Raw genomic sequence first — 18,256 nt, 5'->3', positions numbered from 1 at the left:
GCTTTGCTCATCACCTCTGTGTGATGTAATACAAAGAATATGACTCCATTAGTGTGGCACAACATTAGTCACATTAGCCAGAGCAGGCTCAGAGTATGGATCTTTACAGCCCATTTCCCCTTTAGTAGCTATAATTAGGGTAGTTTTTGTGCAAAGTGCCTTTTTGAAGGGCAACAGAAAGTCTCCTTGAAGGGTGATTAGAAAAAGCTTTTTCACTCTCGTGCAGGTTAGATATTTATGTTAAAAAGGTAATACATAATGCATGAAGGACTAAGAAAGGAAAAAGAGAAAGGTGGACGATATATATCCATATCCATAGCCTATATATAAAGTAGTAGGCTAACTGTTTCAATAGAGCCATTATCAATGTCTTTTGCGCCCCATTAGAGTCTGTGATGTACAGAATCGCAGTTCCACATGAATATAATTCACTTCATATTAGGTCTTTAAAGGGATAATAGAGTGCTTTTAAGCTCGCCTTGCGTTCAGAATTGTGCCCGCTGAGAACTTTCATCATCCTCAGGAATTGCTCCATCAGATAAAGGGCCGACCTTTCAGATCATTTGACTTTGAGTCCTTGTCATTAAAGATACAGTTAGAGCTAAGGAGGTCGGTCGTTATGATTAAATACAGTGTAGAATCAATGCTCTCTTTTTCCTACATGTATTGATCCTTTCTGTTTTCGCCACTAGTGGCCGCTCTCGCACAAAAAGATGGGAACTGTGTTTTCATATCTCAATGTTCTGGGGGACATTAATAGTGTAACATAGGCTAACGATATAGCATGTAGCTTTTGCATAAACTTGGAGGAGATCTTTGGATTAGGTAAACACATACAGCTTTAACTTTTTGTTTAATAGCATATTTATCAGATAATAACATATGCCGAAGTCTTTAGTAAGTTTAATATGTACGTTTGAAGCCGTTTTATAAATGCCATAATAATCCAAAACTGCATTTCTTAAGAAACTGGCAGCTGTCAAAACTCACTAAATCACTTTAGTAAATTTGCTTCTCTGTATTATACTGGCTTTGACACAGTAGTATATCTTGGAATATCATGTGAATACCATATTACTTGAATATTAAGTTTCATTTCAAAGTATGTGTGATTTTGATTATGTTCATATGCCTTATTCAATACTTTTTTGTAAACTTTTCATTCTCAAACACACATACTTGCCTGTGTTCATCCTTGTACCTCCACAGTTTTATTATTGTGAATGTACACAATTTATAATGCATCTATCCATCTATCTATCTGTTTGCTTATTTTAATAAATAATAAGTGTATGTTTACAGAGTGTGTTTTAAACAGTGTTATCTTGTCAACAAAATGTCCTTTGTCCAGTGTGTAATTTACATATGTATCACTGTATACTTTGGCTTGATTTGACAAACAGATTAGTCCAGTGGCAAAACAGTCTATTTATTATATTATCTAAGAGCAAGCTACATTTAGATTAAAGCTTTTTCCTTATGCAGCAAGGGATTTCTCAGGCACTAAAAAAGATACAAGATTTTAACAGAAAATGCTGTTGTTAAAAACTTTAATCAACATCACTTAATCACTTAATTCCATATACAAAACACAGCAACTATTAGCCTAATAAGACTAATTCCAGTCAGATTTAAACATGAATTCAAGGTTAATGTGTGCAAGATCTACATGCTAATGACCCACATTTTTAGTAATCAATAATTCATAGGCTTTTCAATGCAGGACAGAGCAGAGTACAATTAAGGCTTGCTACGTTAGCTTATGTGGTATTAAATTATATTGTCATTGTCTTAAAATTGCATAAATCAGATAATTTGTTTCCAAATAGTATTGTCATTTCATAACAAAACATTTAGTTTTGTGCCTATTATGGCAAATATTAGATGCTATGTGATTAAAAATGTCTTTTTGTTTATTTTAGTTTTATCCAGTATACTATGGTGCGGGGCACTGAAATGGCTGGCCGTATTCCTCTGGTTTTGTTGGCCTGTGGCTCCTTCAACCCCATTACCCATCAGCACATGCGGCTGTTTGAGCTGGCTAGAGACCACATGCAGCAGACGGGTTGGTGCCACCTGTTCATTTACCTGAAATTGGCCATCATCTGTTATCAGGCCAAAATTTGCCTTCTTTCTACCATCCCTCTGAGCCTGTCGCTTTAAAGTGATTTCTGTTATACTGCATTTTGGATTATTTTTGTTTCATTCTAGTCTAAAGTATGTCCAAATCTATAACCTTATAAAGCCAGACATATAAAATCATAGTTAGTAAAAAAAAAAAGTATCATATTTTATAAATCAGGTTTTTATGGTTGATATAGTATTATATTTGGAGCTCCTCCTCAAGGTAGAATAAAACAGTTTTATTCAGAGGCCCAAACTGAGCACAAATATGCAATTTGGTAAATTTGCTAATATTTATATCACCAAAAATTTATGGATGAAATTTTTATTTACACTTTGTAACACACTACTTAAATAAAATGCATATAAAAATCAGTTGTCATTCTGAATATCACAATAACTCACTTTTTAATATTTTTACTATTTAAAATAACTGTTTTCTATTTGAATATGTTTTAAAATGTACTGTAATTTATTCCTGTGATTTCAAGGCTGAGTTTTTTTAGCATCATTACTTCGGTCACACGATCCTTCAGAAATTAGTCTAATATGCTTAAAAACATTTTTTATTATTGTTATTATGTTGAAAACAGAGTTGAATTTTTTTCTGGTTTAAAGCATCCTTGCTAAATAAAAATAATAAGTTATATAATTTAATTACAAAAGCTTTTTATTTCTGATGCTGATCTTTAAATCTTTCTATTCATCGAAGAATCCTGAAAAAAATGTACTCAACTTTTTTGTATTAAAAAATGAAAAAAAAAATGTAAAAAGCAAATCGGCATATTAGTATGAATTCTGAATGATCATGCGACACTGAAGACTGAAATAATGATGTAAAAAATTCAGCTTAGAAATTACTGGAATAAAATTAATTTTAAAATATATTCAAATAGAAAACTGTTATTTTAAATAGTAAAAATATTTCTGTAAAAAATGTCACTGTTTTTGCTATGCTTTGGATCAAATAAATGCAGGCTTGGTGAGCAGAAGAGTCTTTAAAAACATCAAAAATCTTACTGTTCGAAAACTTTTGACTGGCACTAGTGTACGTCTTAGTAAAATGATATAAATGATTAGTTTTATGATTAAACTTTTGTAGTCTTTATCATGGAGGTCAAAACATATAATGCAATGCAATACAAATATGATTAAAAGTATATATAAACGTTAACAAATAAACATTCCTCAAAAGCCTGAAGTGTCATATTTAAACAAGATTTTTACAAAAATGGAGTAGATTGTGTACAACAGGTTTTTCAGCAAAGGTTTGATCATTTTGATCATTTAGAGGCCTTGAAAATGTGCTTTTCTTTATATAAAGCTGTAAAGAATAGTGACGAATGCAAAGTTTAATGGTTTAACACTCTTAGCAGTGCCTTTGCAGTAGATATAATATCTGCTGACCTGTTCTCAGTGAAAGTATACTTCCATATATTCATACCCAAGTGTCACAAGCAAAAACAAAAGGCTTTGTAGCCGCTGTAACACCGTGTCTACAACGCAAGCAGGCATTTCAAGTTTTGTTAATTATAATTGGAACATTTAGTTGTGTTGCACCGCTAGCTTGCAGTGAAGACGCAGTGTAACTGCGCCTCTCGGAAAACTCTGCATGGTGCTGGCACGCTGACATTTTTGCTTGTTTATTTACTGTACACAGTGTGCTCAAAAAGTGCTTGCAGAAATAGCATAACAAGTAGCCAAAATAGCTTGCGTTTTATATTAGCTCAAAAGTGCTTGGATACTTGTTTGTGGTTTGTTGCCATTTTTATGAAAGATTAAAACTGACTTTTAAAAATGAACTTTATCGATAAATTCTGTATCATAATGTCCTGCCTGCGCAGCTAAATGAGAAACTAAATGAGAAACTGCAAAAACAATTGCAGAATGATGTGAATTCATCTCGACTATGCAAAATTACAGCATTATTTAGCAAAAACATTAAGCATTCAGCAACTCTAATTAGAGGTTGCCTGTGTATGCAGAGCTTGTGTTAATTTGTGTGCAGTGGCTTAGAAACTTTTGCAGGGCTGTTTCACTTAGAAAAGGAATCAATGTCTGGTTAATAATCCAGCAATTATTTACATTTCATTCATGTGGTAGGTGCTTTACAGGAATACTTCTCCCAAAAATGAACATTTCCTGACATTTAGTTGCTCTCAGGCCATCTAAGATGTAGATGTGTTTCTTTTCGTCATCGGAACAGATATAAGCAATTTTCAGATTAAGCAATGCATCAATTTAAAGATTAAGCAATACATCACTTGCTCAGCATCGGATCCTCTGCAGTGAATGGGTGCCACCAGCTAATAAAAGCATCACTATAATCGACAAGTAATCTACATGACTCCAGTCTATCAGTTAATGTCTTGCAAAGCAAAAAGCTGCATGTTTATAAGTAACAAATCCATCATTTAGACGTTAACAGTCCATAATTCATTATATTGCTTCCTCCTGTGAAAAGGCTCATCCTCAGTTGTCTTCAAGATGAACCAAAAAACTTATTTGTTTAGGAGTTGTGTGGATTATTGTGATGTTTGTCAGCTGTTTCTATTCTTATTCTAACGGCACTCATTCACTGCAGAAAATCTATTGGTGAGCAAGTGCTCTGATGCCAGATTTCTTCTGTTTCCGATAAATCTACATCTTAGATTGCCAGAGGGTAAGCCATTTTTCATTTATGAGTGAACTACATTCCTTTACTGCATTGCATACACATTTGATCAGTTCATGCATTTCCTACACTCTTTAAAAAAAATGCTGGGTTAAAAACAACCCAACTTGGGTTATTTAGCAACCCACTGCAGGTTAAATATTGGACGGATAACATGCTGGGATATTTTCACTCAGCTGGTTGGGGTAATTGTTTTTACCCAACATGCTGTGTTGTTTTAAGTCAGCTATTGTGTAAAAATTATTATATTGCTGACTTAATATGGGCTGGAAATTAAAAAAACACACAAAATTATAGAGGCAAAAGCAATAATCAAAAGATAGAACACGGATAGACAAAAATATAAGACAGATCAAATTTATTTGGATGAATACAGCATAGTTTACAACATTACATGCATTTAAACTTGTTTAACAAGAATTGTTTTTCAAAAATTTGAACATTTAAAAGTAGCATTTTAATTTAAGTGTAGCCTATTTAACCATTCTCTGTAATCACTTTGCACGGAAATAACACTAATTCTCGTGTCGGTGATGGAATATGAACCTCAGACCACTGCCTCGCATTTCACTCATAGCTGAACTCCATAACCTGCCATAAAAACAGTAGTAAACATATTTTAACATCAAATTAAATTAAATTCAGTATTATAACGAATAAAATCAATTTGTTTTGCAAGGGAAAAGGCATTTCCATCATGTGAAATGACCCCTGCTAACGCAGCTGACTGACATCTTGTCCTTGTATGTTTCGCTGCGTAAAATAATGTAATTTACAGCTCAGTAAAGACTTCATAAATTAAATGAAATGTATACAAACCTTTTTTTGTTGAAGAAGTACACCAAATCGGCGGCACTCAGCCCATTTTGTTGGAGACAGCCTCAACTCAGCGGTTGGGTAAAAAAAAAAATTATATATATATATATATATATATATGTGTGTGTGTGTGTGTGTGGGTGTGTGTGTATATATATATATATATATATATATATATATATATATATATACAGTGGTGTGAAAAAGTGATTTTTTTTTTTTTGCATGTTTGTCACACTTTAATGTTTCAGATCATCAAACAAATTTAAATATTAATTATTAATCAAAGATAACACAAGTAAACACAACATGCAGTTTTTAAATGAAGGGTTTTTTTTTATGAAATGGAAAAAAAATCAAAACCACACCCAGGCCTGATTACTGCCACACCTGTTCGCAATCAAGAAATCACTTAAATAGGACCTGCCTGACAAAGTGAAGTAGACCAAAAGATCCTCGAAAGCTACACATTATGTTGAGATCCAAAGAAATTCAGGAACAAATGAGAAAGAAAGTAATTGAGATCTATCAGTCTGGAAAAGGTTATAAAGCCATTTCTAAAGCTTTGGGACTCCAGCGAATCACAGTGAGAGCCATTATCCACAAATGGCGAAAACATGGAACAGTGGTGAACCTTCCCAGGAGTGGCCGGCCAATCAAAACTACCCCAAGAGCACAGCAACGACTCATACAAGAGGTCACAAAAGACCCCACAACAACATCTAAAGAACTGCAGGCCTCTCTTGCCTCAGTTAAGGTCAGTGTTCATGACTCCACCATAAGACTGGGCCAAAATGGCCTGCATGGCAGAGTTCCAAGATGAAAACCGCTGCTGAGCAAAAAGAACATAAAGGCTCGTCTCAGTTTTGCCAGAACACATCTTGCTGATCCCCAAGACTTTTGGCGAAATACTCTGTGTATTGACGAGACAAAAGTTGAACTTTTTGGAAGGTGTGTGTCCTATTACATCTAGTGTAAAAGTAACACGGCCTTTCAGAAAAAGAACATCATACCAACAGTAAAATCTGGTGGTGGTAGTGTGATGGTCTGGGGCTGTTTTGCTGCTTCTGGACCTGGAGGCTGTTATAAATGGAACCATGAATTCTGCTCTCTACCAAAAAATCCTGAAGGACAATGTCTGGCCATCTGTTCGTGACCTCAAGCTGAAGCAAACTTGGGTTCTGCAGCAGGACAATGATCCAAAACACACCAGCAAATCCACCTCTGAATGGCTGAAGAAAAACAAAATGAAGACTTTGGAGTGGCCTTGTCAAAGTCCTGACCTGAATCCTATTGAGATGCTGTGGCATGACCTTAAAAAGGCGGTTTATGCTCGAACCCTCCAATATGGTTGAATTACAACAATTCTGCTAAGTTGAGTGGGCCAAAATTCCTGCACAGCGCTGTAACAGACTCATTGCAAGTTATCGCAAACACTTGATTGCAGTTGTTGCTGCTAAGGGTGGCCCAACCAGTTATTAAGTTTAGGGGGCAAACACTTTTTCACACAGGGCCATGTGGGTTTGGATTTTGCTTTCCCTTTATAATAAAAAACAAATTTCAAAAACTGCATGTTGTGTTTACTTGTGTTATCTTTGATTAAAAATAACCCAACAAAATCACCCAACAAGCTGAACCCAGCATTTTTTCAAGTGTAGGAGTAGAACCTATTGTTGTTGGCATTGTATTACTGTTTGAGCTGTTGTGGTTCGTTTCATATTTTACATCTGATTTGACATCTACTTGACTCTTTTTGGGTCAGATACTGTATATTGTCTCTCTCCATTTTGCAGGTCTATATCGTGTGGTGGCTGGCATTGTATCTCCTGTCGGTGATGATTATGGTAAACAGGGTCTTGTTGCTTCGAAACACCGACTTGCTATGGCAAGACTGGCCCTGAAGAGCTCTGATTGGGTTTCAGTAGATGACTGGGAGAGCCAACAGACGGATTGGACGGAGACTGTGGTGACCATGAGGTGAATATAAATATAAAGAACGATTTTAGAAAAGTATGCTATATTGGCTTCCTACCGTGACTAACTCAAATCATTTATCCAGTCAAAAGTTTGACAAGGCAAGTAACTTTCTGGAGTCTTTTAACACAACTGGGACACTGGCTGTGAAGGAAACATTAACCGGTTTTGACAGATGGGGCGCTAAATGCTGATTGCACCTCCATTATCCCAGAAACTGCTCAGAAGTGCAGAGATAGAGTCATCTTTGATGATAGGAAAGTTGCCTTTTTTCTTTACTTCAAAAGCACTGTTCAAATTTTAAACATACTGGCGTTATTCATATGAATGACAGTTTATGATACAGAATGCATTTACATCTGATGTTGGGTATATGAATGCCCAGAAGGCTCATTTATATTGTACAATATATATATATAAGAAGAAGATAAAAGAATGACTTTTGACTTTGGCAAAGAGTCTTATACGTATCAAATATAGATATTCAATCTTCACTGTTGAAATTTTTCATGCTGCAATTATATTTTATATGTTGCCTTTATATATGAATTCACCTAGCATTGCCCTCTATGAAGGACTTCACAAACTCACTGTCGTCTTCGAAATATCAGAGCTGAACTAAAGCCAAAACTTTATAGGAGCGGAATCCTTAAATTCCCTGTGTATGAGATATCAAATAGCCAGGCGCTGACGTGACTCATTCCAGCACTACTATCCATCATAACAGCCACAGTTTCCATTCTCCGTAGGTTCTGCCACAGAAAATATGAAACACCCAGTCATCCTTTTTTAATATTTGGCTGCTAGTAGTTTTCGGTTTGCAACCGTGCCAAATTCTTGTCCCCTCTTTCCTTTGTGACGGGCCATTCCTCCTCTTGAATCCCTCAAGAGATAGTAAAGTAACATGAGACTGTTTAAAGACCCCTCAGAGCACTCAAATTTAGTTTTATGCCAACTGCTAGCTATGCCCTTAGGTGGCTAATTAATACTCCGATGCCAGAGAGGAGGATGGCTGCTCTTGCACCAGGGGCCCGTGCCAGGGCTTTGTCTTTCTAGGTTCGTAATTTACTTCCTGGCAGAATTGGATGAAATCACGCAATTGATTATATGCCCTTGCAGTTGACATATGTGATGAATTACTGGGTTGAGTTTTTGCTATTTTTAAAGGACATAATGCTAGGCTGCATAAATACAAGCTCTGTTAACAAAAAATCTAGTCAGCAACCTACATAGGCAGCAACAAGGTGCACTTCTGACATAAATGCTGTTGGCACCTTATAAGAGTCTTTGGCCAGTAGCATTTGCATTAGTCCTTCACATCAAGAATAAATAGCGAGAGATTTATCTGTGTATCTTGTTCTAATTCTACTGTTCAAAGGTTTGAGGTCAAAAATATGTTTTTTTTTAAGAAGTTAATACTTTTATTCAATAAGCATGCATTACATTGATCAACAATTATAGTAAAGAATTTTATATTGTTACAAAAAAATTCTGTTCATTAAAGAAAAATTATGAAACAAATTTTTTCCACAAATAAGTAAGCAGCACAACTGTTTTCAAGATTGATAATAAGAAATTTCTTGAGCAGCATCTATCCATCTATCTATCCATCCATTCATCTATCCATCTATCTGTCATTCTGTATGTCTGTCAGGCCTATAAACATTCAAGTATTCAAGGCTTTAAAAAAATGGCCTAATAAAGTCCACATTTGTTTTAATAAACTTTGTTTTTATCGTTAAATTTACTTTAAAATTCAAAAGATTTGCATCTTTTTGGCTACACTACCAGTCAAATGTTTTGGACAGAAAGATTTTTAATGGTTTTTAAATAAGTGTCTTTGATTTGATCTGAAGTACAGAAAAAAAACAGTACAATTTATATATTTTTACTATTTAAAATAATGGTTTCCTATTTGAATATATTTTAAAATGTAATGTATTTTTGTGATTTTAAAGCTAAATTTTTAGCATCATTACTTCAGTCACATGATCGTTCAGAAATCATTCTAATATTCTGATTTGCTGCTCAAAAAATGTTTAGTATTATTGTTGAAAACATATAGTTTAATTTTTTCAGGTTTCTTTGATGAATAGAAAGTTAAAAGGAACAGCAGTTATCTGAAATAGAAATCTTTTGTAACATTAAAAATGTCTTTATAATTATACTGACCAAAACAATTATTTTAGATAAATTTAGATCTTTAGACCTTTTTATTCGTCAAAGAAGTCAGAAACAATGTGCTCAACTGTTTTTTATTATTGATAATAATAATAATAAAAATGTTTCTTGAACAGCAAATCAGCATATTAGAATGATTTTTGAAGTATCATGTGACGCATAAAGACTGGAGTAATGTTGCTGAAAATTTAGCTTTGATCACAGGAATAAATTACATTATAAAATATATTCAAATAGAAAACAGTTATTTTAAATAGTAAAAAATATTCCACAATATTGCTGCTTTTGTTGTATTTGAATCAATAAATACAGGCTTTGTAAGCAGAAGAGACTTCTTTAAAAAAACATTAAAAATCTTACTGCCCAAAAGTCTTTTAAGTGGTGGTGTTCAAATCCAGTTCAAATTCTGAATGGTGCACAGCCCTGTTTGGTTATGCTATTGGCTAATTCCAATTAGGGTTGCATCAGTCCAATACTCTGGATCGTTATCGATGCCGATCCAAGCTTTTTGAATGGATCGGATATCGGTGATGCGTGACCGATCCAAATTCGATACCGTTTCCAGAGTTTGATTAAATAAATATCAAGAAATAATAGTCTACTGTAAAACCTATAATACTTCATACAAGAACACAATTATTTTAAAACATTGCCTTAAAAATAAAATACATTTAAAATACGTTGCGCTGCTTACACAACCACATGTGACGTGTGACAGGCGAGTTCAGAGGGAACTTTCACATGCAAAGTCTACCTCAGTGCGGTAAACATGTCCCTAAATTTGGAAATATTTTACTCTTGATACAGCAACTAGTAGCACAGCAAATTGTAATATTTGTAAGCATCACGCAAAAGAACACAAGGACTTCGCGAACCGAGTGACAGCTTTTAATACTTCCTTTGTAAATACTTTGTAAATGATTTATTGTTTAATACAGCAGTTAAATAAATAAGTTATTATTAAATGACTTTCAGTGTCTGACTATAACACTATTGCCTGATTTTGCTCTATTTCGTTGTCAAAAGTAGTCTGAAACAAGTCACAACTGAGCCGCTGTGCATCTCCACTCAAACACAGCGGTGTTTCGTTTCGAAATGAATGTGCGTTTTTAAACGAATCTAGTGAAATGATTCAATTTCCCATTCAAACAGAGTCACTTGCTTTAATACTAAATGAACCATCCGTTCGAACGAATCAAATGAATGAAATGATTCAGTAATTAAATCAGTGTCTTGCTGCCATCTGCTGGCAGATCTGTTCAGTTATTTAAATCTGTAATATTTCTGTTTTCAAATTGTTATTTTTAAAACATTAATCTTAATATGAATTTATGAATTTGATTGCACTCATGCATGTATCTCTTTTTCCCCCTTTTTTATCCAACAATGTGCAAGCAGATTTGGTATTTCTTTCTTTACCTAAAACAAATAAATCTTAATGACAAAGTGAATTGTATACATTCTTTAGTTTTGAAGGTAAAATACCCCCACTGATATCGGCCTGGTATCGGTATCGGCCGATACTCAGAATTTTTGGGATCGGATCGGTTTTGAAAAAATGGTATCGTTGCATCCCTAATTCCAATGTACACTAACATAGTGTATAAAAGCATTAAACACTATACAGGTGGAGCTGGGGATGGTGGAGGGCCACCTGCTACAGCAAGTATGGACTGCACCATGTAGAGTTTCATGACAGAACTTTGGATTTATAGTAACTGTTGTTAAAGGCATAATTCACCCCAAAATGAAAATTCTTAATTAATTACTCACCTTCATTTCGTTTCAAACCTGTAAGAACTTCGTTCATCTTTGGAACACAAATTAAGATATTTTTGATGAAATTCAAGAGCTTTCTGACCCTACATAGACAGCCATGTTCCATGAACCGTGGTCAGGGCCCAGAAAAGTAGTAAAGACATTGTTAAAATAATCCATGTGACATCAATGGTTTAACCTTAAATTTATGAGGCTATGAGAATACTTTTTGTGCTATATAAAAAAAACGGCATTCAACAATTACTTTTCTTCTCATGTTTTCATGTTTGTAATTCAGCGTAAAGCAGTATAGCCATTAATGCTCACCATTGCTTATCAGCTGTTTGTTTCTGTGCTGCTTCACTTAACACAGGTATCACTATAACCGCATAGCTGCTCAGTACCACAGCAGCAAGGACCCGCCCACAGGCTCTGGTAAGCTCCACCAACCTCTCAATATGTCTTTATAATTTGGCACAGAATCCACTCATCACAATTCAGTTTCCTCTAAGCTTCCTCTCTGGCCCAGCAGAGGCTTTTTTGTCTTTGCTAATCACTTTAGATAAATCTGATGCATCTAAAACAGGCTGTTGTCTTCTCTCTGGCCAGCACAAGCGCTGTTAGGCCTCTTTTCAACAGTGCTTTTATTTGGGGTTGCTGTAGAGGAGCATGCTAATGAAGCCTAATACCCTCCACAGGATGACTGAGCTTAAGAAAAGCGTGCTCGGACTGTTAATGAAGCTGAGATTAATAGCCAGGACAACTTTATAACAAGACAAGTGCCAAGAATGATAGAGCACATGCACACAAATACCCTGTTATCTCAAAACCTTTCACAGGACTCCTTTATTCAATGCAAACCCCTTGTTCTAATGCAGTTTTTTCATGTTTAATTTCCTTTGTTTGATAGTGGACTGAAACAGGGCTGTAACCATGTTTTAAACATAGAGATTTTTTGGGCCCTGAACTGAAGATTACATAAAGAAACTTCTATTCATTGTTCTGTTCCAATGATTAATAAATATATCAGCCGGAATTAACCTAAAGACATTAAAAATCATTGACATTTTGATCCTTTTAATTTTAGATTTCACGTTGAATTATCTTGAGGATTATTTTTTATTAAATTGCTTTCATGCAAACCTCATTTAGGCGATTCAAAAAGCTGGTGCTTACCGAATTAAGCCATTTATGATTGTCTGGAAATATTAGTGTTTGTATTGGATTGGCACAATGCTTTATTCTGTACCGTGTTTTTCATGAATGTATTCATTATTAGAATAAGTATGAAGGGGGTGGTATTTCCCTGAGCCTATGCAGTGTGCAAATACGTTTCTTTAGATCTATGTTTAGTCACATGGAGTAGAAGAAAAGAGCTTTAGCGGGCTGACAAGGTTTATTTCCTGCCCCCTGCAATTCATGTCTGCACAAACAAAAGCCAGCTCGCAGACACATGTTATAGCGAGAGAATTAGAGTTAAAAGCATACTATTGATTCTTTCATATCCTGTAAATATCACCGCTGAGGTCGAGCCCTTGCATCGCTGGCCATGAAATGATTTCTAATGAAGCGTTGAGGAAAGAAAGTACTGAGATTTTTTCAGATTTCAGGCAAGGGTTCAAGGAGTGTCAAACATTTTGACTTTGAGCCACCACAACATATTGAAAGACATGGGGAAATTCATTGTTTTTTGTTTGTATCTGCAACTGATACACTAAAGGAAATATGCAAATCAGTTAACATTTCCACGGTGCAGTTTTCAGCATTGCAGGTTGATTCTGAGTTCCAGGTTTTGCAGGATGAATAAGGTCATCCTAATTTGGCATAATTTGTTGGGACTACACAGCATCACTGTTATCACTGCAGAAAAAAACACCTATGCCACTTAAAAAATGTATAAATGTATTTACATTATATAATAAAAAACAGTGGGGCAGTTTGGGATCACATTTTTTTTAATACATTTGAAAACAGTTACAGTCAAAACAAAATTTATTCAGACACCTTCAACATTTCTCAGATTATCACAGTTTATTCGTGTAGTATAGAAAATGGTATTAAAATATGACAAGAACTCAAGAGTTAAAGGTTGTATCAGCGATTTTAAGCCTGAAACATAAAGTGTCAAATTCAGCTGACCTTTCTTCACGATCCGCTCGCTGCCTGCCCCATAAATTGGCTGTAAAAAATCTGCGTCTCTCTGGTCAGCCTAGGGTCCGAGATATGCCAAAAAAAACAATCGGTGCTACCAACGATTCCACAGCAAAACAAACAGTGTTCCAACCAATCACCGTCAGGGGGTTGGTGTTGTGGACTTTCGCTCTGCCTCCCTCACATCCCTGCACCAGTAGGAAAGTCCACAACACCAACCCCCTGACGGTGATTGATTGGAACACTGTTTGTTTTGCTGTGGAATCGTTGGTAGCACCGATTGTTTTTTTTTGGCATATCTCGGACCCTAGGCTGACCAGAGAGACGCGTTTTTTTTACAGCCAATTTATGGGGCAGGCAGCGAGCGGATCGTGAAGAAAGGTCAGCTGAATTTGACACTTTATGTTTCAGCCTAGAATTGCTGATACAACCTTTAAACTGTGTCAGAACAAATTCATCTTTCAGAATTCAGACAACTGTTAGTATGACAATATTTACACAAGTATCAATACTTTGTTGAACAATTACCATGCAATGCTAAATTTTGTTCATTAACTTAATTGTGCATTAGCAATTAAAGAAAAAACTTGGTCTGGTCAAAGTGTCTGAATAATTTTTGGCCCCAAATTTTTTAGTTTTACTGGTAGTCCACTGTATGAAGATTTTTTTGGGTATAATATGTCAATTAACTTTATTTTGATATCCTTAATTACATAAATGAACTATATAAAAAAAAACTGGTAAAAAAAAATATCTGGTGTCTGAATAATTTTTGGTTTGACTGTATTTTAAATTGTAGAATTCACTGTCATTTGGGGCCAGTTTACATACATATTTAAAAAAAAAAAAAAATTAAGACCTGTAAGATTTTCTGTATAATGGTCATTTTACGGTACTTTTTCAATTTTTTTGAAGCTTGACAGCCTGGAAATTATCACCTTTTATAATAAAAAAAAAAAGCTGCCTGGTCATTGAATGCTATTTATTTATTACTATACTACTTATATTATTTATATACTACAAATTGAATCACCATTGAAATTTTATTTAGCTGATTAATGACACTATTGGCTTCTGTAGTTCTGCTTTACAGCTAAAATTGAAGTCATATTTTAATTAATTTTGCAACATTAATACGTGTTATTTTCCTATATATTGCTGTTGAAGCTTTATTGATATTTTGAAATGTATTTTTATATTTTCAGTTTTAATTTTAGTTAAAGTTTTAGTAATTTTGTAATGTTATCATATAACTTTTACTTGTTTTTGTCTTTTGTATAACTTTAATTATTTTTTAGTTTTAGTTTAATTTAATTTAGTTTAATGTTAGTTAAACGTATTTATTTTACTTTTTTGCCAGGGCAACATTATTTTATTTTATTTTATCAAAAACTATTTTTAATAGAACAAACAATAACAACAATGTGGGCATCCTGTAAAACTTCTCCTCTTGTGCTTCATGGACATAAAAATAATAATACATCTCGAAAGATGTGAGGGCAAATAAATGATGACAGAATTTTTATTTTGAGGTGAAATGTAACGGCTGTGAATTTGCAATCACATTGCTATTGTTCAGACGCACTTGGTTTTATTGCAGACACATTTAAAAGGTGCTGTAAGCTATTTTTGTCTGGATTGGCACTCTGAAAATATCTCTATTAGACATCACTGATTTCATCTACTAAATTATAATATCAGTCTCTGTGACAGCCCTGGGCTCTTTACACTGCCATCATTCAAGTTAAGCGCCATATTCAGCTTCATAAGCAGTTGTCAGTTTTCTACCGTTTCCTTTGACAACTCTGACAGTGTTATGATGACGTGCTGCTGCTCTCCTGCTTCATCTTTAATTACAACAGCTGAATGGTTCCAAAACACCTAACATTACTTACATCACCTTTAAAAGAATAGCTTACTTAGAAATAAAAATGTACTCACCCTCAGGCCATCCAAGATGTAGGTGAGTTTGTTTCTTCATCTGAACAGATATGAAAAAAAGCATTACATTAGTTGCTCATCAGTGGATCCTTTGCAGTGAATGGATGCCATCAGAATGAGAGGATCCACTGGTGAGCAAGTGAATAAGAGGGATAATACAAAATGCATGTTATTTTTTTATTTAGTACTGACCTGAATAAGATATTTCACATAAAATAATAGTTGAATTTATAAAAATAACCCCATTCAAAAGTTTACATGCACTTGATTCTAAAAACTGTGTTGTTACCTGAATGATCCACAGCTGTTTTTTTGTTCATGAGTCCCTTGTTTGTCCTGAACAGTTAAACTGCCCGCTGTTCTTCAGAAAAAATCCTTCATGTTCCACAAATTCTTTTTGTTTTTTAGCTTTTTTGTGTATTTGAACCCTTTCCAACAATGGCTGTATGATTTTTAGATCCATCTTTTTATACTGAGGACAACTGAGGAACTCATATGCAACTATTACAGAAGGTTCAAACACTCACTGATGCTTCAGAAGGAAAAATGGTGCATTGAGAGTTAGGGATGTAAACTTTTGAACAGAATGAAGATGTGCATTTTTCTTATTTTGTCCAAATAGCTGCAGAAGATACTTACATGTTTTCCAGAAGACAAAATAAGTTAAATGTACTATGATCTTCAACTTAATGCATCGTTTTTCCTTCTGGAACATTAGTGAGCATTTGAACCTTCTGTAATAGTTACATATGAGTCCCTCAGTTGTCCTCAGTGTGAAAAGATGGATCTCAAAATCATACAGTCTTTGTTGGAAAGGGTTCAAATACACAAAAATGCTGAAAAACCTTTTAATGTTGATTTTTCTGAAGAACAGTGGGCAGTTTAACTGTTCAGGACAAACAAGGGACTCATGAACAACTAACGTTAAAAAAAACAACAACAAAAAAAACACCTGTGGATCATTCAGGTAGCAACACAGTATTAAGAATCAAGGGTATGTAAACTTTTGAACTGGGTCATTTTTATAAATTCAACTATTATTTTCACTTGTGGACTACATATAAACGTCTTTTACGTGAAATGTTATATTCAGGTCAGTACTAACTAAAAAATAACATGCATTTTGTATGATCCCTTTTAAATTTTTGACTTAAGCTGTATATCTTGTATGGCATGAGGTTTGAGTACATTTTAAGCAAATTTCAATTTTCGGATAACTGTTTAATTCATTTACATAAGCAACAACGTACAATCAATAATGTAATCGCTTTCTCACCTATAGATGTTCCTCAGCTGAAGCTGCTTTGTGGAGCTGATTTCATGGACACGTTTAAGGTGCCTGGTCTGTGGAGGGACGATCATGTAGAGGAAGTGGTGGGCCGCTTCGGACTGGTCTGCGTGAGCAGAGGTAGCCTGCAGCCAGACCGGGCTATACATGAGTCCGACCTGTTGTCCAAGCACCGGCGGCGCATCTTCCTTGTTCAGGAGTGGGTCCACAATGAGATCAGTGCTACAGAGGTCCGTCGAGCCTTAAGGAGAGGCCAGAGTGTTAAATATCTCTTACCAGACACCGTCATCGAGTACATAAAAGAGCACAACCTTTATACACAAGACAGTGAGATGAGAAACAAAGACGTTAAACTACGACCTCTTACCAAGCAGACAATACAAGACTGAGGTAGTCGCAAATAATAGCAAAATATGTTTCAAAAGATTACATTTTTCCTCATACTCTTCATTTTGAAGATGTGAAAGCAGCTTTAGAAGTGTTGCATATTTTGTCTTGTGTAAAGTGAGCATTATCCATGACCATGGTTTTCTAGTGTAATGTGTGGAGAGGGATTTAAGAATTTATCCTGTCTCTGCAGGAGTTAGATTCGCCAGATCACTGCAGAGCTGTAGGTCTATGTTCGGCAGGTCTGGGATTTGTTGACTTTTGCTGAATGTCACAAGGAAGATAAATAACAGAGCCTTTACACTTTGGAGAGCAAACATTGCTTCTTCTATTTCCATTTGCACAGAAAGCGTCATTCATGTTGTCAGATCCCTAAAGAGGTTTCATCAGGCTTTGTCGGTGGGGAAAAAAAAGAGTTTCTGACAAAATAAAATAGAAGAATGTAGTTTTAGATATTTGAGGCAATGTCTATCTGAATCATTTCTTTTTCCGCGTACCACTGACTGTGAGTTTTGGCTCAAACCGGCTAGTTGCTTTAAGGGTGTTTTTTGCAGCGTTGAAGGCCTCCTGCTGACAGTCTTTGTGTGTGGAGTTTGGGTTTTATAAGAATGCCTTTATTCATGCCGTCTTGAAAGAAAAGCCAGAGGAATTAATTCAACACAACTAGTCCCACTTTTCTAGATGGCCGCTGTTTTGCACAGAAGGGCCGTGTGTGCCGATTCAAAGCTTCAGACACTTTAACTGGCAGATGAAAGGACTGACAAATTTCATTCGGTCTTATATCAAGCACAAACCTACTTTTCTTTTATTTGATGAACAGACAGATGCACAATAAAGTCTGCAAGACTATAAAGAGTTTGTCACCTGTAACGATGAAGGATTTCAAAAGAATGTATTTTATGTGAATAAATCTAAGAGAATTGAAACTGTTTTCATTTATAAAAAAAAAAAAACTCTGGTAT

The 18,256-nt window shown here is 34.9% G+C and overlaps 1 protein-coding gene across 1 annotated transcript; it reads left to right on the top strand.

Moving 5' to 3' along the window:
- Positions 1-770: 770 nt before the first annotated feature.
- Positions 771-18,250, top strand: nmnat3 (nicotinamide nucleotide adenylyltransferase 3). Its single transcript, XM_073849871.1, has 5 exons — positions 771-825; positions 1,923-2,065; positions 7,408-7,591; positions 11,901-11,962; positions 16,902-18,250. The coding sequence occupies exons 2-5, from the start codon at positions 1,939-1,941 to the stop codon at positions 17,294-17,296; spliced, it is 768 nt and encodes a 255-aa protein (XP_073705972.1). The 5' UTR covers positions 771-825; positions 1,923-1,938; the 3' UTR covers positions 17,297-18,250.
- The last annotated feature ends 6 nt before the right edge of the window (positions 18,251-18,256 follow it).

The sequence above is a fragment of the Garra rufa genome, chromosome 10 (genome assembly GCF_049309525.1).
Source record: "Garra rufa chromosome 10, GarRuf1.0, whole genome shotgun sequence".
NCBI classification, from domain to species: domain Eukaryota; kingdom Metazoa; phylum Chordata; class Actinopteri; order Cypriniformes; family Cyprinidae; genus Garra; species Garra rufa.
Note: the sequence above shows the minus strand (reverse complement) of the source record. Positions and strands in the feature narration are given on the sequence as shown.

What these genes read in the sequence shown, in the direction of transcription:
- nmnat3 (XM_073849871.1), top strand. Translation starts at nt 1,939, where the DNA reads ATGGTGCGGGGCACTGAAATGGCTGGCCGTATTCCTCTGGTTTTGTTG. An exon ending in AGACCACATGCAGCAGACGG is followed by an intron (nt 2,066 to 7,407) that starts GTTGGTGCCACC and finishes TCCATTTTGCAG; the next exon opens with GTCTATATCGTGTGGTGGCT. An exon ending in GAGACTGTGGTGACCATGAG is followed by an intron (nt 7,592 to 11,900) that starts GTGAATATAAAT and finishes CACTTAACACAG; the next exon opens with GTATCACTATAACCGCATAG.